The 26,616-nt window shown below is 49.2% G+C and overlaps 1 protein-coding gene across 3 annotated transcripts; it reads right to left on the reverse strand.

Annotated features, from left to right (window-relative positions):
- Window positions 1-2,218: 2,218 nt before the first annotated feature.
- Window positions 2,219-26,112, reverse strand: LARP1 (La ribonucleoprotein 1, translational regulator). 3 transcript variants are annotated; one of them, XM_034656823.1, is made up of 18 exons: window positions 26,025-26,112; window positions 25,715-25,780; window positions 24,571-24,745; window positions 23,497-23,625; window positions 23,313-23,420; window positions 22,952-23,114; window positions 21,921-22,065; window positions 18,869-19,043; window positions 18,577-18,746; window positions 16,395-16,787; window positions 15,169-15,292; window positions 14,838-15,043; window positions 14,289-14,395; window positions 13,282-13,433; window positions 10,662-10,806; window positions 7,781-7,890; window positions 7,452-7,579; window positions 2,219-5,942 (listed from the first exon to the last, which is right to left on the reverse strand). In XM_034656823.1, the coding sequence occupies exons 3-18, from the start codon at window positions 24,692-24,694 to the stop codon at window positions 5,733-5,735; spliced, it is 2,589 nt and encodes an 862-aa protein (XP_034512714.1). In that variant the 5' UTR covers window positions 24,695-24,745; window positions 25,715-25,780; window positions 26,025-26,112; the 3' UTR covers window positions 2,219-5,732. The 3 variants fall into 3 exon arrangements, with proteins under 3 accessions (XP_034512714.1, XP_034512713.1, XP_034512711.1); XM_034656822.1 differs by having other exon boundaries at window positions 23,292-23,420; XM_034656820.1 differs by having other exon boundaries at window positions 23,214-23,420.
- Between the last annotated feature and the right edge of the window lie 504 nt (window positions 26,113-26,616).

Here is a 26,616-nt window from a genome sequence, read left to right on the forward strand (position 1 = left end):
TCAGCTAACAAAGGCCCCATTTCAACTCTGCCCCACTGCAAACAGACATCCTCCCTCTATGAAAAGAAAAATGCCAATCACAGAGAGCTCCTCCCTGGATTAAAACTGAGTTATCAGAGAGGTGCACACCAAACCCCAAAGCCTACCCTGAGCCATACACGGAAACATGGAAACCAAAGGCCAAACCCTGTTGACCTAAGCTGGACACCCTTTTATCCACAGAGGGAAGGGTCAGAGTTCCTGACCTTTGGGGACACCCAACTGAGGAGGCTAGAACCCTCTTCTTCCGGTGAGAAGGCTAGAAAAACATGGCTGACCAAAGGGCAAAACTCTCATTTTTCCCCAAATGATTAACCAGTTGTCTCAACACCATTTATTTCAAATGAAACTTTGTCAGAAACCTTATTATCTAAAACAAAACTAAAGAGCTGCTTGGGTTGCTGCAGTCCCCTGCCGTCTTCCCACAGCAGCCAGACGTTGTCAGGAACCCCGCAGCTCCCAAGAACAATTTGAAGACCATCATTATCAGTTACTAGATTCTTGATATATTTGGGTCTGTTCCTGAACTTTCAGCTGTCAAGAAAACCATCATTTTATAAAATACCTTCATATTGTATAGGGCCAAGTCTCCAAGCAGATCTAAGACTCCTTCCTTTCTATCAGCCCTACAACTCCAGACCTGCCCAGTACACCAACTAGGCACTTACCAGACAGTGTCCTCCTTGGCCTTCCAAACCCTACCTGCCCCCCTCTGGCCTTGGTGGGCCTGGCCCTGTCCCCAGGATACCCATGCCCTGAGCTTAAAGTAGAACTTCTGGTGCACCAGTGGTCTAAACTGTCACAGCTGGCAGCCCGCACCCACAACCCGTTCTTACAAGTCAACACTCGGGAAATAGCCCATCTTCAGTATGCTTAAAAGGGTAGGGAATGAGGAGTGTGGAGAAAGAGGAAGAACAGATGCCTTTTTTCCCATGAGGTCTTTAGACTTTGAGGTAATGCAGACAGACAAGAGGCTGTCAGTCTTTCATTCCTTTTGGCAGCCAGGTGGTTGGGCTCAGACAGAGGGGCCCAGCCCTATTCTCTTCATCAAACAGAATGGCCCTGAGGTTGGTGAACAAAGTGAGGCTTAAGAAAAGGCAGAGGTTTCCAAATTCCTGACAAACCTTGTGAAGGTGAAAGGGGAAGGCATGGTAAATAAACTAGTCTCTCTTTAATTCCAGTAGGTGCTTCCGTGTTTTCTCTCCACAATGCTGACTAGTTCCAACACTCCTGATCAGGTGGCATCTGGGAGCCATTAGCAGTGCAATTAAACCGTCAGTGGCCGCGCTCAAGAACATCCCTACCAAGCTTGTTGTCCCCAAATCTGTCTGCAGAAGCCCTGGTTACTACCTCCTAAACTCCTTCAGCCTCCAGAGGCCATTGGTGGTTCTACAGTACCTGCCCATCTGATGAATGGTGGAATTCTCTGGAAAAACTTTTCTGATGGGATGCTCAAGGGCCAGGCATGAGAGAGTTGTCAGATTAATGAGTAAAGAAAACCATATGCCTCACTTCTAGTTTTGTTACATGTAGGCCAGACTGGCCTTCCGAATGTTACTGCTGCTGGCGCCTGGCCTCCCGGGTCAGGGAAAAGCCACCAACAGCCCAGGGGCCAGTCATGGGTGGGGTGGGGTATTGTCATTATTCCAGCCTTTCCTAGCTTCAATCTTCAGGGCTCGCTGGCTGACCTGGATTCCTCTAAGGCCACAGTGCCGAACCGTTAGGCCTCTACACCCTAGCGGGGAAGTCTGTTCGGTGAGGGGCTATGCTGGCCATCCATGAGGCATCACAGCAACCTTCCCGGCTGTCTCCTTACAAGATGCCAGGCCACAGCCAGAGGACGGACATGCTGGGAGCCAGGCAAGTGGGCAGAAACCCTGGAGCCGCTGGGCCGGCAGCTTTCTGCTCTGTGGCACCAGCCATCGCTGCCATGTCTCACGTAAGACACGAGGTGGATGTGAACTCAAGGCTGGCAGCAGCTCTCAAAACCAGTGAGGAAGTCACCTGGCTGCATTCATCGACAGCCTCAGGAGTCTGTTCCTTAGTTCACAAGCACAGTGGCAGAGCCCTGAAAGCTTTCATGTACACATTCGGAGTGCAGGCTTCCCCTGGACCTGAAGGAACCCTAACCAGGCTCCATCCGTCAAGAGCTGTACCCCAGATGGGAGACCAGCCAGTATTTTGCCTTTTCAAGTTTTTATTTTTATACATTTTTTTGTATTAAAAAGAAAAGCATAATTACCACAAATTACAAAGGACTAAAGCAGGACTAGAATAATGAATGAATCACTTCAGCCTGGAAAGCAGATACTCTCAATAATATTAATGTTATAATACAAGCTCATTCAAGTATTTTACATTTTTTTTGTCCTTTTAAATGTGATATCCTAGCACATGGTAAAGATAACGTACTATGAGCATAAGGTGGAACCTTCTCCGCAAAGCCAGATGACAAGTTTTCCTCTCCAGTGAGAAACGGGCTATAAATTCTGATCTTCTCTGCCTCTGCCATCAACATGGCTGAAGGAGAGGGTGGGGGCTGGGGCAAATCCAGGGACCCTTCCACACAGGACACACGTCCGGTCCCACTCACAAGGGCACCAGATGATCCAGACCGCTGTACCCAGGCTTTTTGGCAAAACAAAAACAAAAACAAAAAACAAAACCCACCCCCACCCACCCTTGCCCCTCGTCTGGTCATCTTCCTTGCCCCTCCTCCCCAATTCCAGGGCCTTCTGAGCAGCTTAATTTTTTTTTTCTAAAATCAATCAGGAAAAGGGGGAAAAAAAGAGCTACAATGGAACAAAACAAGAACGTAACAACTTTGACATGGGGGCTCAGCACCTGGACCTGAGCCCCGGGGGTCCAGGCTGGGCAGGGCCAGGCATCCACTCTCTACCGGTGGTGGACTGCTCCCAGCTTCAGAGGAGGGCGAGAGAAACCTGCCCCTTAGCAGGGCTGAGGCACACAGACCTGTGATGTTTGATGCCCAGAGGTCGTATTGGCGCGGACCCATCGCGGAAGGGTACAGGATGAGCAGAAGGGTTTGGGCAGGCTGCTGCTTTGTGTCTTGGGTCTTGGACCCCCACAGGAAGGTGGTGGGTGTGAAGCGGCGAGCCCCGGTGGCTCTGGCCGCTCCTGGCATGCCTGTCACAGATACATCGGTCCTAAATTCAAGTGTCTTCAGAAAGTGAAGATGTAAACTACTCTTTTCAACATTAATTCCTAACATGTTACAAAAAAAGAAAGAAAAAAAAGCCCCCTCCCCCCATCCTCAGCCTGCGTTGAGATGAAGTCCTCACCTCCCCACCCCAAAGGGGCTTCCTCTCTCTGGGGTGTCTGTGGGAGGATCAGGGAGGGGATGGCAGCCCCCCGGCCTGGGAGTAAACTCTAGGTAAGAAAAGCCTTTCTGCACACCCCAAGGCTTCCTTGTGCCCCCAAACCCAGCAGAGGACAAACACTGAGGTTCTATGGTGCTGGATACAGTACAGGGCTGAGCGACCCAAGGGAAAGAAAGGGGCTAAAAAGGGAAGGAAGGGGGGTGCAGGAGTCCAGTGTCTGGTACAACGTGGGGCAGGCACCAGACAGCAGGGAAAGGCTTCAGATCCTACTTTTAGAGCAGAGACCAGACACTCATGCTTGACTTTCGAGATAACCGGGTCACAGGAACTGAGGTGGGCTTCCCACATACTAACCACTGGGAGGGCAGAGATGGGGAAGGGCACAGGCCGAAAGTAATGAGGTGCCCACGACAGAGGGCAAGCCCTTGCCAGCCTGGGATACAGCCTCCTACTCCCGATCTTTGGGCCCAATGGAGGAAACAGTTAAAAAGAGGGCCAAGGAAGCGTCAGCGATGCAGCAACACTACCACCAACTTCTCTGTGCTGCCCGGTCCCCAATGAGGGTGAACGTGTCATCACGCCCGCACCCAACACACAGCTCAATCTGTGTGGGCCAGTCCTTCGTCACCCTCCCTAGCTTCGGATGCCAGCAGACTCCAGCCATTCCATTATCACTCAGAGCCCAACACAAGCAGTCAGTGGCTGGAGAAGAGAAGTCAGGTATACTCTATGTCCACATATACCTTCCTGCCGCGGGGCTTCTCCAACTGGCAGGATTCCCCCCAGCCCCCAAATCCTCCTCATCCTCTTTCCCAGGCAGGGTCCATTGGAGGGTGGACAGAGATGGCTTGCAGAGGGGGGGATGCAAGATGGGGAGACCCCACCAGACCTGAGGGAGAAGAATGGCATCCTTCTCCACTTGTTATGAGACAATGCCTCCTTGAGGTCTCAGTTCTTTCAGGGCAACAGATTTCCAAGCCTCAGCTGCCAGGTGTTCACCTTTCCCCTTGGAGGTGGGGGAGACGGTCAAGCTGAGGCCAAGTGTATCCCAGATCCAGGCCAATGCTCTTCTTCAACAGTTTGAAGCCAACTTGGCCTTGGGGTTCCCAGGGTAGGATGAAGGGTGTCACGGCAGGCCGGGGCCTGCCATGAAGCAACAGCAAGCAGAGCGAGAACACGACAGTGGCAGCAGTATACAGACACAGGACGTCAGCTTCAAACGATGCAACAGCAGGGGTAGTGCGGGCACGGCTCTGATTTGAGCCGCCCCCAACTCTCTTGCCTACAGGCAGGAGGCACTGTACATGCAACTCAGTCCAGAGAAAGATTCTAGCCAATCCAGCCCAGGCACATCCAGAGAAGGTGTGAGCTCTTCGAGTTGACTCCACCGAGGAAAACAGGCATTTGGGTATTTCAGATTCCCGCTCCACAATAAGGCAACTTTTAAAAAAATATTATTTCCAAGAACAAAACAAAACAAAAAACAAAATCCAAGGGTAGGGAAAGACATCACTTTCTGTGGATTAGGTGGGGGTTTTCTGATTTATTTTTTTGGTTTTTTATGGTCGATTTTGTCTTTTTTTTTTTTTTTTCCATTTTTCCAAGGATGGAAAGGTCAGAGAAAAATAAAATAAATCATCTTTCAATAGTCTTTTCTGGTATGAGCAGCGTCTCTCTGGGCTGGGGAGTAAGGGGTATGGGGAGAAGGGGGTGGGGAGAGGATGAAACCTTCCCCCGCCCCCACTTCTAGATCCTTTGGTTTCCTTCTCCCAGAAGATGGCAGAAGGGCATGGTGGGGACAGCAGGGGGAGAACATGGTGATGGCAAGCCCCAGATGATCAGGGGGCTGGTGCTTGTGGGGCCCAGGGACGCTGCCAGAGCCTTCCATGGGACAGTGCTGGGCAATGGGGCCCACAGGGCCTTCTTGTGGGCTGCATAGCTGGCTTGAGGGGGAGCAGGAGGAGGCTGCGGGTGGGAACCAGGGCTGCGGCCTACCAGCCGCGGGCAGGGCTACAGAGTGATTTTGGTAATCCAGACGAACTATCAATAATTTAAAACTTGATATATATATATATATATATATAAAAAAAATCTCCCCCCTTTCCCTCCCCCCCTTAGAAGCTAGGATGTGAAGAGTCATGGAGAGAGGAGGGGGAAGGGGGTGTGTGAAGGCTCCTGCCCAGGGGTACCTCTGATAGCCCAAATGGTGTACGCATTGCTACTCAGCACGAAGGCCCATTCTAATGACTCTAGGCCTGTCCCTTCTCTGTCCCCTCTCCTGGGACTGGGCACCCCCATGGACTCTTGCCCACCCCCCATCCCCCCCCCAAACCCCAGGGCTAAACGGGCTTTTCACTTTCCCAAAGTCTGTGTGTCCGAGTGCTGGCTTGTCCATTTGGCATCTTCCCGGATGGGCTGGCCAGTGGGTGGTGTGGGGGGTTGGCTGATCACGGTGGTGGGCCTGCTGGAAGACTGGGAGGGGCACCGCTTCCTGCCCTCACCGCCGCCACCTCCTGCCGCCACTGAGTGTCGCTTGTGGTTGCCCTCCTCACCCATGGGGGGCTGTAAGACAGGAGGGAGTCACAGGTGATTAGGGGCCACTTCCTACCTCCAAATGTACATAATAGGTATAACCTTAAAAACTACCTACCAGTTTTATGAAGCACGTCTCCGTGCCAAGACGCCAAGCCCCGTGCTGTTTTCTGCACATTCACTCATGGGGCCTATACCACCCTTTGATGGAGATATGACCATCCCAAAAGTAAAGCACGAAAGAATAATTTGCCCAGGATCCCACAGCTTACAACTGGTGAAGGCAAAATGTGGATAGACCCATCTACCTCTCAAGCCCAGACCTTTGCCCACATAAGCTTCTGCCCCCCCCACCTTCTGAGACGGGCCTGGTGCTCGAACGATGATGCACGGAATGTGACATGCAGTACACTGAGACGTCTCAGCGCAGAAGGCCCAGACGCTCCCGGGGATGGCCTCATCTCCTTCCAGGCCCTAGAGAGGACACTGACCGGAGAGTCAGACCACGATCCAGTGTGGCCTCACGGCTACCAAAGGTCCGGTGACCTCGAGGACATTTCCTTCCATTCCCAGGAGCCAAAGCTCAGCCCTTCTTGTCCCACCTCTCTCTGCACGTGTGCCCCCCTCCAAGCCCCAAGCGAGGAGGTGTTAAGGATGGAAGACAACAGATTCATCTTTATACTGGGAGGACTCAGTGGCACTGACACCCTCTCACTGGACAGCCACGGGCTTCCATTTACCCACTGGTACAGCAATAGCAACAATAAACCCTGCCTCCTTCACCACATTATGAAGGTTTAAAGGAGGTCAATATAAAGTGCCTAGCACAGTGCCTGGTACACAGTAATCACTCAATCAATGGCAATTTTTCAATACATCTGAGGACTATTATTGCTATTTACTTGTATTTGTCTTTTTGCTGAAAGGCTTCAAGGGAATAGGATGACTAGCACAGCTCTACTACATTCTAAACTCTCTGAGTGAAAGTCTCACTCATCTCTGGAGTCCCTGAAGCACTCATAACACAGAGACATCCATCACTCTATCGCTTCCCTGGATACGCCCAGCAGCAATAACCCTGATCCACCACTGGATGTCACCATTGAGTTACCGCTCCAAGAAGGCTAGGGTGGTGGCGGCATGGTATGGTGTTAAAACATAATTTCTAAACTTCGATGGTTGGAACTGGTCTCTTCCAGAAAAAACAAGGACATTTACTTGGGTACTCATCCCACTCAACCAGTAATGGTTGACTAGGGCTCAACCAGCAAGGAGTATGAGATAAAAGGGAGAGAGCATTATAATATTCAGCTACAGGACCATGGGAGGGAGGGAGGTACAACCATACAACCCCCTCCAATGAGCTGTCAGTGTCCACTTCTCACCCTCTATGTTACAGGCGAAGACACTAAGGACCCAATGAGGGGAAGGAGTCCCTAGGCTAGTGGCACAGCTTGGGACCATAACCCAGGTATCCTGATCTCTGCTCCAGCTTTCTTTCCAGGACAGGAGTGAGAAAGATGAGAGACTTCCACTCACATCCACTCGGAAGTCTTCGAGACGTCGGAATTTGCCGAGGTATTCTTGAAGTTTGGGGTCAATGTCCAAATTTTTGGCTTTGGAATATTTCAAGAAGGCCCAGAACTTCTCCAGTCCATAGAGTTGGCCTACAGGAAAGAGGAGGCAGACGCAGAGAGAAGGTCAGAGAGAAGCTGGGCTGGTGATGAGCTGAGTATAAAGAGGCTCAGGGGAGCAGGAGGTGGGATGGGACTGATACACAGGCAGACCCGGGCTGACCCGGGGAGGGAGAAGGGAAAGAAGGCCTGGATGACCAGGCCTTGCAGCAGAGCTCCAACTCCGGCTCTCACCAGCTTCGTAGTCCTTCACTGTTTCCTCCTGAAAATCCTTGAAGATGTCCAGCCGGAACTTCTTTTCCAGGCCATAACTGTAGTATCGAAAAAGGCACTCCAAACCGTATCTGTAGAACACAAGCCAGTGAAATTGGGACATGGTTTCTTTACTTGTAAAACAGGGAAATGCACCTCCATCATAAATGAACTAAGAAACCGTTTTAAGCACATGGATTATCAAGAAAATGGTAACTAATCTTTAAGAAGGCTAACACTTAATGCTAGTCTAAGTGGGCTCTAGCAGTTTATGGTTTGCCAGGGGTTAGCAAACTCTAGCCAAACAACAGCCCCCTGCCCACACTTATTTGTTCATGAAACGTCACTGGCTGCTTTGTGCTAGAAGAGCAGAGCTGAGGAGTTGTGACATAAACCACCCCATGTCCTGCGAAGCCTACAATATTTCTCACCTATCCCTTTATAGAAAGTTTGCCAATCCTTGGGATGAGCTCTCTCTCTCTCTCTATATAGTCATGTGACTATGTCAATTAGTAGGTTTGCTTATCTGACTTCAGAAATTTTACTTCTGGGGTACCTGGGTGGCTCAGTCGGTTAAGCATCTGCCTTTGGCTCAGGTCATGATCTCAGGGTCCTGGGATCAAGCTCTGTGTCAGACTCCCTGCTCAGTGGGGAGTCTGCTTCTCCCTCCCTCTCTGCCCTTTCCCTTCCACTTGGGCTTGCTCTCTCTCTTACGCTGTCTCTCTCAAATAGATTTTTTTTTTTTAAAAAGATTTTATTTATTTGACAGAGACAGCCAGCGAGAGAGGGAACACAAGCGGTGAGTGGGAGAGGAAGAAGCAGGCTCCTAGCAGAGGAGCCTGATGTGGGGCTCGATCCCAGAATCCCGGGATCACGCCCCGAGCCGAAGGCAGACGCCCAACGACTGTGCCACCCAGGCGCCCCTCTCAAATAGATTTTTTAAAAAGCTTAAAAAAAAAAGAAAGAAAGAAAGAAATTTTACTTCTAGGAACATATGCTAGGGAAATGGCCAAAAATACATTTTTGTATTTTACAGATGTACAAAACTGTTCATAACAACATTATTAAACAAAATTTAAATGTCTTAGAGAAGCAGTTAAGAAAAATCATGGTGAATCTGTACAACGGAATATAAGCTATTAGGAATTATAATGTAGGGGCACCCAGGTGCCGCAGCTGCTTGAGTGTCCGACTTTTGGTTTCAGCTCAGGTGGTGATCTTAGGGTTGTGGGATCAAGCCCTGTGTTGGGCTCCATGCTCGGCACAGAGTCTGCTTGGGAGTTTCTCTCTCCCTCTCCCTCTGCTCCTCCCCACGTAAGCTCGCCTCCCCACATGTGGTCGAGCTCGCTCACTCGCACGCTCTCTCTCAAATAAATCATTCAAAAAAATTATAATGTAAATATACACTGAGGGATACGGAGAGATGCTTATGATAGATTATCAAGTGGAAAAGACATGTTTCAAATGTTATGTGAGAATGAGCCCATTTTAGAAATAAATATGTTAACTTTTCCATCTACACATACATGCAAAGTCTGGAAGGGCACATACTTAAAAATATTAACACTGGCTATCCCTGGGAGTTGGGATTTTCATATCATCTTATCTCTATTTTCTAAACTTTCACCAAAAAGCATGTGAATTTCTGTAAGAAAGCAAAAAAGTTAAATATCTTAACAACACGGAAAAATGCTCATGCTTATAAATGATAAATAAGACACCAAGAGGCATTCATGTGATGATCTAAATGCATTAACTATGGCAGGACATTCACACTGGTTATCTCTGCATTGAAGGGTGTCTCCCCAGCTTCTTTTAGTATTTCCGTACTTTTCAAATTGCTTACAAAGAGAACCTTTTACTTGGGGGGGGGGTGATAAAAGTGTCTTTTAAAGATATTTGGGTTTGTTTTTTTTTAAGGTTTTTATTTATTTATTTGATACAGAGAGAAAGCACATGAGTAGGGGGAGTGGCAGGCAGAGGGGGAGGGAGAAGCAGGCTCTCCACGGAGCAGGGAGCCCGCTATGGGGCTCTACCCCAGGACCCTGGGATCACAACCCAAGACAAAGGCAGATGCTTAACTGACTAAGCCACCCAGGCGCCCCAGGTATTTGTTTTTTAATAGCAAAATATTGGAAACAACCAAAATATCTATTATCAGGAGACTGGAAAAATAAGCTATGGTGCATCCACACAGTGTAAGACTGTAGAGGCTATAAAAAGGAACAAGAAAGTTATTTACGTATGGATACGGAATGATCTCTAAAATACAGTATGAGGGACGCCAGGGTGGGTCAGTTGGTTAAATGACTGCCTTCAGCTCAGGTCATGATCTCAGGGTCCTGGGATCAAGCCCCACGTGCTCAGCTGGAAGCCTGCTTCTCCCTCTGCCTCCCACTCCCCCTGCCTGTGCTCGCTCTTTCTGACGAATAAATAAAAACTTAAAAAATAAAATACAGTATTAAAAAGGTGCAAAATAATGTCTATTAGGGGCTATCCTCTGTGTAAACAACAGGGCCCTGGTGGGAAACTACAGGGATCTCCTTCCTTACACAAGCAAAGTATTTTTAGGAAAGCCCTCAGGTTTCTGACCATGCTCGCTGTCTGTGGGGAAAGGAACTGGAGGCAGGGGGATAGGGATGAGGGGACTGCTCATGATATAACCTTTGACCTCTTTGCATTTTGAACCATGTGAACATTATTACTCATTCAAAAATCATCATCTTTTTATAAAGTGTATCTGGGATACACACAAGAGATTTTTGATTACAGTTCTGGAGGCAGACCCACCAGGGACCCCTCACCCCCTGCAAGCACCACCCAGACCCCAACCCCCTACCCCACACCCACACATCCCGCTCACCTGTAGCCTTCTTTGGCATCCTCCAGAGCCAGCTGCTTAAACTCCTCATACATCTTCTTGTTGAAGTGATCTCGGAGGAAGAAGGACCAGAAGCGGAAGAGAGTGTTCATCTCCTGAGACTGGCCAATGCCCAAGCGTTTCCGCTCTGTTGGGGGAAGGAGGAGGAAAGATGTGTCAGGGTCACACTGCCTGTGATCCAGGGGACAAATGTTCTTGGGCTCAAGGACTGCGGTCCTTTCTCCTATCTCCCCACCCCACCCAATTCCCTTGCTCATCCCATGTCCTTTCCGTCCGTGAAGAGACGGTTACTGAGCACCACCCTGCGTCAGGCCCTGCTGCTGGGCGCTGGACCTAACCTCATCAGAAGTGGGGGCATTAGCTTTTAATCCAGGTCATGTGGTCTAGCTGGTCACCTCAAATGCTACTGCTCTCAAACGTAGTCGGAACAAGGAAAAGCATGAACAAATAATTTGGCAATCCAACAACTTATATTCATTACTCATTAACAATCATTATTTCGGGAGTCCTACAATATTAACAATTACAAAATGGTAACATTAAAAATATACAACACCAAAGCACAAACAAGAAAAGAAGAGATAAATTTAGTATCATTAAAAAAACTAGGGACGCCTGGGTGGCTCAATTGGTTAATCGTCTGCCTTTGACTCAGGTCCTGATCCCAGGAACATGATCCCTGGACATGATCTCAGGGTCCTGGGATCGAGTCCCGCATTACGCTCCTTGCTCAGCAGAGAGCCTGCTTCTCCCTCTGCCCGCCGCTCCCCCTGCTTGTGCTCGTGCTCTCACTCTGACAAATAAATAAAATCTTAAAAAAAAAAAAACTATCAAAAAAAAAAAAATAAATGAGATTTCCTTAAAAGAAAATTAAATAAAAAACTAAAAACCTAAAAACCTCTGTAGCTTCAAAGGACACTATCAACAAAGTGAAAAAACAACTCTCAGAGTGGGAAAAAGTATTTGCAAATCATGAATCTGATAAGGGACATGTACCTGGAATATATAAAGATCTCTTATAATTTAATAATGAAGACAAATAATCTAGTTAAAAAGTAGGCAAAGGATCTGAATGGACATTTCTCCAAAGATAGACAAATGGCCAATAAGCGCACAAAAAAAAAATGTTCAAGAGAAATGGCTATGGGGGGAAATGCAAATCAAAACCAGCAGGACCTATCACTTACCACCTCACACCTATTAGGATGGCTATCATCAAAAAGATAGACACCAACAAGTGCTGGGAGGACGTGGAGCGATCAGAAGCCTTATACTTTCTGTCAGGAACAACAAATGGTGGCCCCATTTTGGAAAACTGTCTCACAATTCCTCCAAAGGTTAAACACAAGAGTTATCACATGACCTTGCAAATAAAAAACTATGTCCACACAAAAATGGACATCTTCATAGCAGCATTATTCATCATAGACAAAAAGTGGCACTCCAGAGGTCCATGAGTGAAGGAGAGACGGACACCACGTGACATATGCTACCCAGCGGAAGAAATGAAGGAAGGACTGGTACCACGCTACAACAGAGAGGAAGTGCGAGACCGGTATGCTCAGGGAAGAAGCCAGTCACAAAGGACTGCTGATTGGATGACTGCATTTACAGGAAAAGTCCAGAACAGGCAAATCCATACAGATTGGAGACTGGGCAGGCCTGGGAGGTGCTGCGGGGGGGAGATGGGAAGTGACCGGTAAGCAGCACAGGGTTCTTCCTGTGGTAATGAAAACGTTCTCACATCGATTCTGGGGATAGACGCACAACTCTGGAATATACTAAAAGCCACTACACCATATGCTTTAAATGGGTTGACTGTAGAGTATGTGAATTCTATCTCAACAAAGCGGTCACCACCCACACCCACACCCACGGGAGTAAGGCAGATGAGCGGAGCACCTAGCAGCCACGTGCTGCTAACTGAAAAGGGGTGAAGGGAATTAACAACTACAAGGGAGCATCTTCACAGCCAACCCGACAGAAACCCACAGTTAAAAGACATCTCATTTTGTGATAAAAGGGAACACATGGGAGAATCTAGAGATTCTTTCCTTACACCAACTTCTAAGAGCAGGGGGTCAGCAAACTTTCTTCTATAAAAGACCAGAGTAAATATTTTAGGCTTTATAGGCTTCATATGGCCTTGGTCATAAGTTCTCTTTTTCCTTCATAACCCCTTAAAAATATGAAAACTGTTCTTAGCTCAAGGGCTGTACAAAAATAGGCAGCTAGCTGGATTTGGTCCACAACCCATGGTTAAGCCACCCTTGCTCTAGGAGAATCTATGCCACCCCACATACACCCTTTTATGATCAACAGTGGACCACAGTGGACAATAGCTGACTTAGCAGTCACGCCAGAAATAGATAAACTTTTGATATTTTTTTATTATCAATAGAGGAAGATCAAAGAACAGAAATGTTCTGAGTATCAGACTCTTTGAGCCTCCTGTATCCCAAAACTACCTGGCCTGAGTCTAACTCCAATCCTTCTTGCTCTAAGGTCACAGAAAGCAGAATCACCTGCGCCAGCAGCCGTTACACTCTGGACCTTAGTGGCCCCAGAGTCTAGGCCCCTCTCCCCCGTGCTTCTTTCTTACCATTAAGGCAGCGCCTACGATACTTGTGGTAGACGTGTTGTGTGAAGCCATTTTCCTTAAGCAGCTCATGGGAAGGATGCTGGAACTTGGGCAGAGACTGAGGGGTACAGCCATAGCTGCCAACTGCAGGTGTCCCTTCTGAGGGGCTGGAGCTAGAGGCGAGGAGAGAGACAGTGTCACCAGACCCCTGGAGCAACTGGCCATCAGGTGAGAAGGGGTCCCTCTGGTCCATCAGCCAAGATCTAGCCTCTCAAAGGGCAACAAAGAGACCTAAGCACTGGGGTAGGCCAACTTATATCCTTCGGCCTGTCTTCGCGTTGACCTTTGGTGGGTTTTACAAAGCAGCCACGGAGGCTCAGAGAGTGGGAGACTAGTCCCGGGTCATGGACTGTTTGACATCCCAGAGCAGCACAATGCCCAAACCTGAGCTTATAAGCATTTATTTATCCCAAGTTCACATTTAACTTTCTTTAATGAGCTATTATGGGGTAGTCCATCCATATTTTTCTTTAAAACCATGCCTAGTCTCAGTCTGTGCCATGTTTGCAGGGAGTACAGTGTACAGGTCAGTAGCTCCCAAATGTTGCTCTGGAACAGGAAACACTGGGGCAATTTTCCTGGTGGGGGAGGGAGGAACCTGAACCCTACCCCTAAGAAGCTGAGTCAGTAGATCTAGGGTGCGGCCCAGGAATCTGTATTTTTACTTAATGACCTGGCTATCCTGAGGTAGGCAGCAGATATCCACCTCTGAAATCAATTCACAGATAGTGTCTCTCTGAGAGAATCTGGTCCCAGGCAGTTGTGACACTACTTCTTTGGGAAAACCTTCCCAGGCCCTGGATTACCTTCTCTAGACTTCTCCACGTTTTTGGATTTAGGTAAGGGTCCCTTTCTTTAATTTATAGACCAAAGAGCTTCCTCCTTCTTGGTCCCATCAACTGCCTGGCTTTCCTCCCCACCCTGTCTTCAGCCTCATCTCTCCCCTCTCCTCTCCACCGCGCCGGCACCTGATGGAAGCCGTCCGGGGCCTGTGCTCGCGAGAATCCATCACCCAGCCCACGTGACTCTCCAGGGGCGGGTTTGAGCTGTGTCTTGTCTTTCTTTTCCGAGGCATCTGCAAAGGTCAGTCCAGAATTTGTTATTAACTCACGCAACTCTGAGGAACATGAAGCATTTGTAGGACTAAGATCACCTCGTGTGTGAGTTATTCACAATTTACGTTTTCATATCTAGTCTCTCACACATGAGGTCCATAGGTCTGAGCCAGAAACTGGTATGCCTGTCTCACGGGTGAGGAAATCGAGGCCTGGGAGTCCAAGGACCCACACCTGGTCAATCCTCCCTGTGCCTTATCATGGCGACATGGGGCCACCACTCCCACACTCAGTCCCTTTCTCAGATGTGACCAATCGATCCTGGGGGGGCCCACCAGCCTAAGAACACAGAGCAGGCCTGGGATGTGGCAGTCTTGGCTTAGGCAAGGGAAAGCAGGAAAGCACTGGAACGCAGTTAAGTCAGCCCAAGACTCTTCGTCAACCCCAGCAGGAGCGCCTCACCTTGGCATCTAGCGTCCGTCCTTCTTTCACTACTGGGTAAAACCGTGACGTCTGACTTGAGTCTTTGAGCTGCGGTGTCCGGGGAGTGCGGGGGGTCCTGGCGTTGCGGTAGTTTGGCGACTCTGGGACAGTGGTTGGTAGAGAACGGGCGATGGTGGAGGGCTCAGGAGCACCAAACAATTTGTTGGCCAGGGCATCAGTGGGGACTGCAGAGAGAGAGCAGGCCAATGAGCAGGGGTAGGCCTGTGACTGTCTGTACCTGGGAGGCCCCCCGTCAGAGGACTGTACTCTCCCACTCAGGCCAGGGTCCCAGGTGTCACCTTTCTCTCACCTTGTTGAAAGCGGGGTGGCCCAGGAGGGACCTCTTGGTTGGGATCCACGGGGGGCTCTGGGGTTAGTGTGTCAAACTGCTCCCGGCTGATCATGTTGACTTTCTTGAAGTTCTCGACTTCTTGCTGCAGATACAAGATGGGTGGGGAGACGATGTTAGTAAGAAGACTGCCCCAGCCTGTTTAGGAATCAAGACGTGCAGGAAGTTGCAGGGGGCAGCTCCCACGTCCACATACGTGGAATTCTGGTCCCCAGGCTCTCAGCTGCCCCACACCATTCCCCAGCCCCAGTTACCTCGGCACAAGTGCGCTGACCCAGAAGGGCTGAGTCCCTGCCCAGCCCTCTTTGCAGCAAGACTGAGATGAGGAGCTCCCTGCAGACCCCTGACTCCCCTCTTGCCACCGTCTCCTCACCTCCACCAAATACCCTGCTGCTTACTGCTACACAGGCTCACCTCACAGAGCTGGTCTATAAAAACCTGTAAGTTTTGACTGCGTTCAGGCAGCAGTGATTTTTTTTTTAAACCTGTTTTTTCTCTATCTTCCATACTCAAAACAAGGTCCCTAAAAAACTTCATATAGGGGCGCCTGGGTGGCACAGCGGTTCAGCGTCTGCCTTTGGCCGNAGCAGTGATTTTTTTTTTAAACCTGTTTTTTCTCTATCTTCCATACTCAAAACAAGGTCCCTAAAAAACTTCCATATAGGGGCGCCTGGGTGGCACAGCGGTTCAGCATCTGCCTTTGGCCGAGGGCGTGATCCCGGGGTCCTGGGATCGAGTCCCACATCAGGCTCCTCCACTATGAGCCTGCTTCTTCCTCTCCCACTCCCCCTGCTTGTGTTCCCTCTCTCGCTGGCTGTCTCTGTCGAATAAATAAATAAAATCTTTAAAAAAAAAAAAAAAAACTTCCATATAGGCCTAAATTTTTAAGAAGAGAAGAAGTAACAATCCAATCTCTCTTCTCTTCCCCACTGGTGTGGCTGACTGTCAGGACATTAAACATGGACATTCGGGTGGCACAGTGATCACGTCTCATGGTGACACAGCTTACAAAGTGTCTCTACATCTCTCCTCACTTCATGCCCCAGCAAGGTGTCAATTACTACCCCCTTCTCATACATGAGGATACCAAGACTCTGTGCCCAAGGGCACACAGCGAATCAGCCTTGCTCTTCCCCACATGTTACCGACACCCCAGGCTCCACCCCGCTGCTATGTCCAAGCCTCACCTTGATCTGAGAATACTCAGGTTCGAACTTCTCAGTCCACAGGTCCTGCTCGTAGTAGAAGAGCCCATCGTTAATGACCTTGGCCAGCTCAGCGCTCATCTTGGCACGCGAGGTGTGGTTGCCTGTGCGGTCCCCCCCAGGGTGCCGACGCATATAAGGTGGTGTCTGGGTGACAATGAGGATCTTGTTCACATCCCGGTCATCAATCTCATAGTCAGAGTCCTCATCAGACCAGGCAGTGAAGGTGTTCTTCCGCCCGTCCATCTGCTCCATCTCCTCATCAAACAGGAAATCTAGCTCCTCTTGCTCGTCCTGCTCCTTGGATGTCAGCTGTTGCGAGGGCAGCTGCTGAGGCAGAGAGGTCGCGTGGAGGAACCTGGGCTCCTCTGACTTCTAAAATGGGGAAGATCAAAGGGGGGGCAGATCACCAGGGGGTCCTTGAATCAGCCTCTGTAGCTGTCCGCCGAGAGAGAGGCCCTGGCCGTGCCAGCAAGCTGCAGCTGCCAGCCTTGCAGCCAGTCCCCCATGACTCCAGGTTTCCTCTCTCCCAGTGCACATCACAGTCACTCACAAACAATGAGGTGATAAGGCCCCGCAGCCCCGTGCTCTCATTTACCTAGCCTGCCAATGGGCACATAGCCTAAGTTCTACAGGCTGGTCCATCCATTCCAGCTATCCCAAATCTCTCCAAGAAAATGGAAGCTTCACCAGGCAGGGGCCGTGGCTGCCTTGCTTTCCATCATATCCTCTGTACCTAGCCTGGGACCAAGCAATAGCAGACGTTCAACTGTTTGATGAGTGAGCAAGAACCCACTGAACTTAAGGCAGCTCACAGCTTGGTGGGAGAAAACTCAAACAACCAGCCAGCCAAATGCAATGTGGTATTGGTAAAGATTATAAATAGAATTTGTGGACTACACAGGGAGAGGCACTTAACCAACTAGAGGTGGGAGTGGGGACAGTCAGGGAAAGCTTCCTGGGAGACGTAATTACTGAAGAAGGATGAGCATAAGTAAGCCAGATGAAGGCAGGGACAAAGAGTGTACGAGGTGGAAAGAACAGCATGTTCCAGAGGCAAGAGAAAACAGGGCGCTCTTGGCAAAAAGAAAATATTTCAGAGTGTTGCTAGGATGAATTTATCTGAGACTCTGGGGCAGAAGCATTTGTCCACCTCCCAACTTATATAGAAAAAGTCAATTCCCTGCTACGCAAAAAGCTTCCCATATAAACTCCAAACCTACTCTCTTTTAAGTTCAAGATAGGCCAGGTAGGAGCAGGGCTCTAATTCTGAAATGGGGGCCAAGCCTGCCTGCCTTTCCAAACCTTCAGTCTGTAGGCCTGGACCTCATAAAGTCCTTCTCCACTGTTTTCCTCATGACTCTGGTCTGATCCCTTGACACTCTGTGAAGGACCACAGCCAGAAGACATAGGGAAGTCGGGGTATGAACAAGAGGGAGGCAGTCACAGTGGCACAGTGGAAAAGGGGACATAGAATTTCAGAGACCCAAAGTCGAAGGTGACCTACAAGGCCTCCTCACAAGTCGCAGACCAAAGAAATCTCCCAAGAGGAGGTGGGGATGGGGCAGATGGAGCACACATCCGCTACTGGAAAGGGGGCACTAGTTTTAGTTTGAAATGGAAATACTTCTCGAAGAGTGGTCTCAATGTGTACTACTGGCATATTGTTTTACAATTTTTAGAGCAGCCTAAGCCCTTCTTTCTTTCATCTGAAGATGGGAACACTGAAGACTTGAAATAGTAAACAAGCTTCCCAAGGTCAACAGCCATCAGTGATAGGAGACCTGTGTTCTCATCTAGCCTAACTCTACCTCCAGGCCGTGTGTCTGCTCCCTTTCCTATGCTCTTCACAGGGCCCAAGTGGCTTATACAGGGGCAACGAGGACACATGCAGGCACTATGGCAGCCCCAGCGATTTCGATGGGGCAAGCCAGAGTCAAACACCAAAAAACCTGGAATGCTGCTGCCAGGTGTAGGATTCTCTCCTGTGAAAAATGCCACTCAGTTACTCACAGAGCAGGAGCTGTCCTGAGAGGTGATCCTCACTGGAAAAGGACATGGGCCCACCAGCTTTCCCGTGGTCACTGCTGACCTCGGCTTGCATCACAACACAGAGCCAGCCGGCCTGCGGGCTTAGCCCCTCTGGGCCCTGGGCCCCACCCACCTTGGGCCGTGCTGGGGATGGCCGCGGCCTCTTCTTCACTTCAATCCAGTTCTCAGAATCCAGGTCAGGCAGGCTGGCAGACAGGCCCTTGGGCAGTGTCTTCAGGTTGCTGACCTCCTCTGTTTTGGTTGGCACTGGGGTGACTGCACGGGGAGAACCAGGCGCTGACTCTGAAGGGTGGAAAGGTGAGGTCCTCAACCTTCCAGTCCTCCTTCTGATGCCAGCTCTTAGAAGGAGTGCTGGCTGGAGGACAAGGACAAGAGGAAGATGCCTACACGCCAGCAGTACCTACCTGTCTCCTTCTGGTAATGCTGGCGGGGCACAAACTCGGGGCAGTTGAGAAGCTGGGAGAAATCGGTCTGGGAATAATCCACTATTGGGGGACCAGGAAGAGGCCATTTCTCCGGCTCCTCCCTCCTGCGGACTTTCTCATCAACAATCTCCACCACCTTGCTGTCCTTTAGGGCCTGCAGGGGAGAAGGAAGGAGACGGTGCAGAGAGAACACTTGGACAGAATGAGGTCTTGGAGGCTGGCAGATGGATGACTGGGCCCCGCGAGCTAAGGTAAGAGTCTGGTGCTGGCAGAGGTGCAAGAAAACTGGCACCATCTTCCACAACTGGCGGACAAACAAGATATTCAAACTTGTAGGAGGGGACCAACATGAAAAATACACCTGCCCTGTGACCTTGCCATTCTACATGCAGTAGTGTGCCCCCAGAGAAACAGGGCCATAGACAGATTACATTATGTGTAAGATTTGGATAAAAAGCCATTCACAGCAACACTGTCTGCAATATGGGAAAAACTGGAAAGTACCCAACTTGCCACCACATAGATAATTTAAAATAAATGATGGCACATCCATTCAGTGGTATAAATAGGTTCACATGTGCTGAGGTGGAAAGAGCCATAAAAAAGCAGGTTCTAGGTCAATGTGTCTAAGATGCCACTGGTGTTTGAATTTTTAAATAAAACATACAAACTACATACACATTTTTATAGGATTCGCAGGTAAACTACTATGGGTGTTTATCTCTAGGAAAAAGGGTGAACAGTGGAGAAGGGAGGACAGCTGTCTTTCAATCTTTTTAGTGGAAATGGGAAACATTTCAACAGCGCAACACATGACAACACACTCTGTCGGTAAGGCTGGGGCAAGAGGCCCTCTGCTATACTGCTGGCGGAAGTGCAAAGGCACAGGCCCCAGAGACAGGGAACCCAGCGATTTGCCCTGTAGTGCAGCCTTCTCACTTCTAGAAATCTACACCAAAGATATGCTGGCAAAAATATGGGAAGCTATATACACAACTCTAAGCAGGAACGAAGAGCATCTTTCTCTAATGTGCTATTATGCAGTCAGCTCCCAGATGTATTAAGGGAGAACAAAAAACAGGTGAAGAAATGCATGCATTACCTGTTGCCATCTAACTAACATAGGGGAAGGATACAAATACACTGAGAGGCATTTGCTTATTTTTTTAATGGAAGGATTCAAAACAAGTTGCTGATAGGGGAATAAAAGGAGAAAGGCGGAAGTGAGAGAATTTTAAGTTGGACTTGTGGGAATATATACCATGTTGACTTAAGAACCATGTAAATGTTTTACCTAAACGCAAAACAAATTAGAAATTAGAGGGGGAAAAGTAATCCCTAAAACTTGAGAGCAAAATGAAACTAACAAAACTAATAGACGTCAAATTAGAGACGTAACTACACAAAGATTATTCCAAGTACTTGAAAATATAGTCACTTGAATGTATAAGTAGAAAAAAACATGTTTTTAGTAGTAGTACAGGTATTATTACGAGAATAAGGTATATAAACCACTGAATAAACAAACGAGTAATTACATTGAAGTAAACAGCAATTAGGACTTGGGGTATAGGAGAAAGGAGTATTAGAGATAAAACATCATTGCTGTTAGGTAGAGACCCTGTAGTCCTGAACTTTAATAGAAAATATCAGTATATTCTCCTGATGTATTTAAAAAAAAAAAAGCTTTAGAAACAATGACCAATCAAAGCAGCAACAAACATTCCTATAACTCAGACTGTATGGTACATAAATACCATTTCCCCAAAAGAAAGGACCTAGAGCTCCTTGAACAAATGGCCTATTCCAGATCAGAGGCAGGAAATGTACCCGATCAACCAGGGCTCCCCTAGCCACGGATGGGACGAGCGAATTCAGCATATGAACTGCAATGGTCTGAGACAACTGCAGTATGTCTGAATCCACAGGTTTGTGATGATACTAAGAGACACTAAAGCAGAAAACAAAAACAAACCAACCAAACAACCCAAACCCTTGAAAGTTATTAGGGATCAATCAACTCATAATTCTGACAACTGGTTAACAAAGGGAAAGCTCAAGCATTTCTCCACCCTTTCTGTACAAACCATACCTCTTGGTAACTGAATAGCTGATGAGGCAAAGTTCCTCCTTAAAGAGGTATTCCAGCTAACAAATGAAGACAGATCGATAGAATTAGAATTTCTCCATTTCACAGTCCCTAATGAAATAACAGGCAGTGATCATCAACAACAGCTTGCATCACAAGAGAGAACAAATGAAACGCTATGCGCCACCTGAGAGAACATAGCATTATCTATAAAGGACTCTTGACAAAGAGGGGAGGAGAACCCCCCAAACCTGAATCTGATCAGGCCTCTGGATCACCAATTTACAAAAAATGTGGAATACAGAACAACACGTTAGATGACACCACTGTGTCCCATGAGAAATTCGACAAGATATACAACCCAGTTTATTCAAATAATGAATTGAAGGAAAAAGAGAGGAGAAGAGAACATTTAGCAAGACAACACATGCATTTTATCTGGAACCTGATTCTCATAAAGTACAAAAATTTTTTTTGACAAGTGGGGTGAATTGCAACGGACTGTTTGGACATATTAAGGAACTGTTAATATCTTTACATGTGATAATGATATGGTGACCACGTTTTTTACCAGGTATTTATCTTTTAGAGATAAGTACTGAAACATGGATGAAATGTCAGGTTACCTGAGATTTTCTGCAAAGTAATTTGGAAGAGGAAACAGATGGGGGATAGATGGAGTAAGACGGGCCATGAGGTGGTAATTGCTGAGGCTGGGCGATGGGTTCATCATACCATTCTGTCTACTTCTGTAAATGTCTGCAATTTTCCACAGTAAGAGGGAGAGAGAGGAGAGAAGGGAGGCACAGAGGCTGGCCAAGCCTTGAAGCTTTAGCAGAAATCATCAGATGAGGACTCCTCTGGGGTTTTCTGCTGGGGCCCACATTTCATAGTAAGGATCTTTCCTTCCCCTGCACCCCAGCCCCAGGTAGGGAGACCTACCGCAAAGATGAGTGAAATGTCAGTGGTAAGGGCCTGCACTCGGTGGAAGGAAGCAATAAGGGTGATGGGAAGGAAACCGTCAGCATCCATTTTCCGTCGCAGGAAGAAGTCTCGCTCTAAATTGTCCACGCTGAAGTAGTATTCGCTAGGTGGAGGGGGGAAGACGGAGGATTGCTGCATCACTTAGGAGTCTGCCTTTCTCGTCCTGTACACCCCAGACACCTCACATAGCCTCTGACCGACCCTGATCCTATCATATGTACAGTATTATGGGCTGAAAAGAGATGTTATCCTGTCGTGGCTCCCTTAACTTCGGGTCAGACCCACTCCCCCGGCCCTTTAGCCTCTCTGTATGCCTGGCAAACCCCTCATCCGCTTTTAAAGCCCAGTTCCACTGTTACCAGTCACTTTCTCTTCTCCTAAAATACTGTCACACTCTCCTGAAATGATCTACTTCCTTGAATGGCTCCCCCACTGGACTGAGGGACAATGTATCAGAGTGGTTTGGAGCTAGGGTTTTGCCATCAGACGGAAATGGGATTCAAATCCGCCTTGCTGTTGACTAGCTGCGAGACTCTGGGCAAGTTCTTGGGTCTGTCTGCTCATCTCCAAAATGGAGACAGACCCAGCTCATAGGAGTAAGTGCAGGACTAAATAAGAAAATGCCTGTAAAGCACTTAACACTGAGCCTCGGCAACAGGGAGAACTCCGTAGGTGCTTGCTAGCATTCTGACCGTGTTGCCATTACAAAGAGAGGTGCCGAAGGGGGCGGACTCCGGACATTCCCTCTCCTTTTCGTTGGTGGTAATTTCAAATTTTCTGAAGGTGAATATGGTATCACTTTTGCAATAAGTATTACCTTTACGAAAAATTAGCTTTTAGAGGATGAGCAGCGGTTATCTTTCTCAGCTTCAGCCAGGGGCAGCCACTGTTGCTAGCGTCGCACCAGAAGGACCCGCCCATCCCTACTCTGCCCAGCGGCCATCCTCTGACAGGTCCTGACCCCCTACTCCTCTCTCCTGCCCACTCACATCTGCCGCTTGATGTAGTCTTTCAGCAGCTCCTGGTCCACGCTGTAAAGCTCAGTGCTGCTGACGTTGTCAAAGTAGTAGGTGATGTTGTTCATGTACTTGGGGGTGCGAGGCCCCTCGGCACCATCGAACTTTCGGTAGCCAAACTGGTAGTCAAAATGGGCTATGGGGGAAATGGGTGCCATAAGGGAGGGGAGATCCCTGCCCACCGCCCCCGCCACACTCCCTTGGACATCCCGGAGCCCAAAGGGGCCTCACGTACTTCGAGTGCCACCCCGGCCGCGTCCCCGGCCACGACCGCGCCCCCGTCCACGGCCACGGAAGGAAGCCCGCGCCCCACCAGCCCCATCACTCTTCACACTCGATGTCTCATCCTGGTCGTGCCAGGCAGGCTCCGGTTTGGTCTCTGGTTGCCAGGCTGCGGTGGGGGGGGCCATGGGCACAGGCACGTAGGTGGCAGGCTCAGACCCTATGGGAAGAGGGGCACTGGGTCATGCTTGAGGATGACCCCCATGCCCAGGCACTCCACAGTGGGCAGTGCATACCTTTGATCTCCCCTCGGTTGGTGGGTGTGTGTCGGGGCTCCGGCGGGCGAGCAGGGCGCGAGACCAGTTTTTCTCTGGGCACTTCAGGCTTCATGTCTATTTGCAATGGAACCCACTTGTGTTTGTTCCCTGGAGGACAGCACAGGGACATGAGGAAAGCTTGAAAGAGAGGTCCCTCCTAGCCATCTCTACCCGTTACTCCTCTGTCTGGAGCAGCAGGTCTGATTCACAATCTGATGACCTTGGGCAAATTCCTTCTCCCACACTGGACCGCATTTTTACCTCTAAAATAAGAAAGCCATGGACCTCAGGGTGACAAGACACTCCTGGCTGACTCCTAATATCAATTTCTCCCTGGTCAGAGAACCCCTTTCTGGAGCCGGATACGTGGCTGCCCAAAATTGAGCCGGCGCTTCCAGGCTCCCTTGAGACGTGTGCCAAAATTCTGTCTACGAGAGCTACGTGAAGGTAGTCAGTTCCAGGTTGAGTCCTTCAAAGCGAGCTACTCTGCCCCCTTTCCATTCCTGCTAGCTGGAATGCAAAGGAAAGAGTGAACCACCTTGGATGAGAAGAGCCAACACACCACCGCAAGACGAAAGGAAAATGAAATGAAATGGTTGCCATTCTAGGGCTAGCCTACTTACACCCAGCTGTCAGGTGAGAGAAAGAACCTTCCATCTTGTTTAAAACACTGTTACTCTGAATCTCTGTTAGAGCAGCCAACCCATACCCTAAACAAACCTCAGCCAAGGCAATGGGAACTCTTGTCTCTAAACAAAATCTTACACGGGACAGCAACACAGCAAGACACATGGATTATTCTGAGGCGGGGACCTCATCTGTTCTGTGCACTGCTAGAGCCCAAGTGCTGAGAATAGGGCCTACCAGATGCTTGCTAAGTAACGTAGAACTGACAGACAGAAGGCAGAAGTGAAGACTGCTGGCCCAGTGGCCTACGTCAGTCTGCCTCCTAAGGACTCCTTAGGCCTCCTGACACTTGTCCAGCAACCCCAAGTTCTGACACTTCACAGTTCTGCCTGCCACTTCTCCAAGCCCTGTGGCAAAGTCACTCACCTTTCTTCTTCTGGCCCCCTCGCTGGCAGTCCTCGTCCCCATTCTTCTCCTCCCCAGATTCATCTGATTTGGTTTTCGGGCTCTCTTTACTATCGCTCCCTTCTCCTTTCTCCTGTTCCTTCATGTCCTTTTTAGATGGCAGCTTACGGGCAGGCTGGGACTTGTGGGACTGTGGCTGCAGCAGGAAGCAGAGTAACAGGGAGGTGAGGTGAATCTGAGAGCCTCCTGGTTTGGGACAGGAGGGGACCGCTGCTGCTAGAACGCCAGGGCAGAGGAGCTGGAGCAGGCAACAACAAGTTGGACTAGATGTGTTATAAGGTCCTGTTTTTACACGAGATGCTTTCACTGGGAAGTGTGGCCCAACAGGCAGCAGGTAGGAGACAACCTATCTCTCCATCATCTTCCTTGAGTCTAAGAGACAGAAACCACCCTCAGGACACAGGGGCTAGGCCCGCAGGGTCCATATTATTTGCTCCCCAGAAGACCACACCATCCCAGTAGTCTGTGGGATGGAAGAGACGCCAGCCCTTGGCTTATCCACAGCAACCCTGTCTGTGAACTGAAGGCCAGTAGCCACAGCCAGTGAGGAATCTAGGCCATCAGCCCAGAACAAAAGCACCAGAAAGAGAGGACTGATCCGGAGTTCCTCCTCTGCTGGGACTAAAGAGTGCTACACATCTTCCCTAAGACACATGGTCTAGAGGTGGGTGCCTGGCCTAATGGCCACTCTCCTGCTTCACTCACTGGCAACTCAAGCATAGCTGATGGAGAACACAAGCTCTGGAATAACGTAACACACTCGACTTCCCATCCCCACTTGAGCATCAAGGGCTGGTTAGGAGCCTCTCCCAAGGGCTCATGGTTATTATTGTCGGTGGCCTCATCTGTCAAATGGGAATTACTGAAGGACCTACCTCTAAGTCACTGCGAGGGCAGGTGAAATGGTAAGCAGCACGTGGCAGCTCCTGACATTTGCAAGGGCTCAAATGACGATGATTCTTAGCTATTTGTGCTGCCGTTATTATACCAACCACTTCTCTTAAAAAACTGAGAAAGGTAAGATCCAAGGCTCTGAGAACTTAAGAAGCCAAATGTGTGTATGCCCACAGCATTCAAACCTGCCCATTCTTCCCCACAGACCCACCTGTACGCTCTTGTGGGCTATCTCTCCAGGTGTGGGCCAGTTGATTGCATCTCCAAAGTCACCCACCTGCAAGACAAATTCTATAAGGGCCCTGGGGTGGCCTTGTCTCTTGCCATTCAGCCCCTTGCCCAAAATACCATTCCCCTAAGAGATCAGAAGCCACAGTCTGTCCACTAGGACCATCCACACTGGAGGCCCAAAAGGGGCTCCCCTGCTATTGAGAGGATCCAAAACTACCTTGGAGATCAGAAGAGGCCACCACCTCTTTCTTCAAGGAAGTCCGCTTAGGTTGCCCGCACCTACTCCTTACCTTGCTGCCTTTACGCTGTTTAGGAACTGCTGCCCTCACCACCTTGGCTGGAGCAGAATGTTCTGTGGGAACAAGAAGGGAGAGATGGTTAATCAAAACTCATGGAGGGGGCCACCGCTAGCTCCTCACCTTCATTACCACCCCTATTCCATCAAGCAACCTGCAGGTTTCCAAAGGAGGAAGACATGGTGAAGAGGGGAAGGACACATGCTCAAACACCAGTAACAACTGCACCAGCCTCTCTCGAAAGGAATCATGGAAAGTGAGATCATGGAAACAACCAGCAGCCAACACCCCAGGAACTCAACTCTGAGGCAGAAGGGCCCTCCCAGCTCTGTACCCTCCAATAAAGAGGGCCCTGAGCAATGGAGAGGGTAAGTCTGTGACAGACTAGAGCCACGCCAGAGCTGGCTCTATAACGGATCCCTAATCCCAGCAGATTCCATAAAGGAAGGATCTGAAAGGCCTTCTTTGCCTCTAACATGGTGGAAGTCTGTGTGTGAGCAAATCTGGGCTACTGATCACAGGGAGGGCCAGATAAAAACCCTGAGCCGGCAATCAAGTCCAGAGCTCTCTCCTCTAGGCCTCCCCA

Source organism: Ailuropoda melanoleuca, chromosome 3 (genome assembly GCF_002007445.2).
Source record: "Ailuropoda melanoleuca isolate Jingjing chromosome 3, ASM200744v2, whole genome shotgun sequence".
Lineage (NCBI taxonomy): Eukaryota > Metazoa > Chordata > Mammalia > Carnivora > Ursidae > Ailuropoda > Ailuropoda melanoleuca.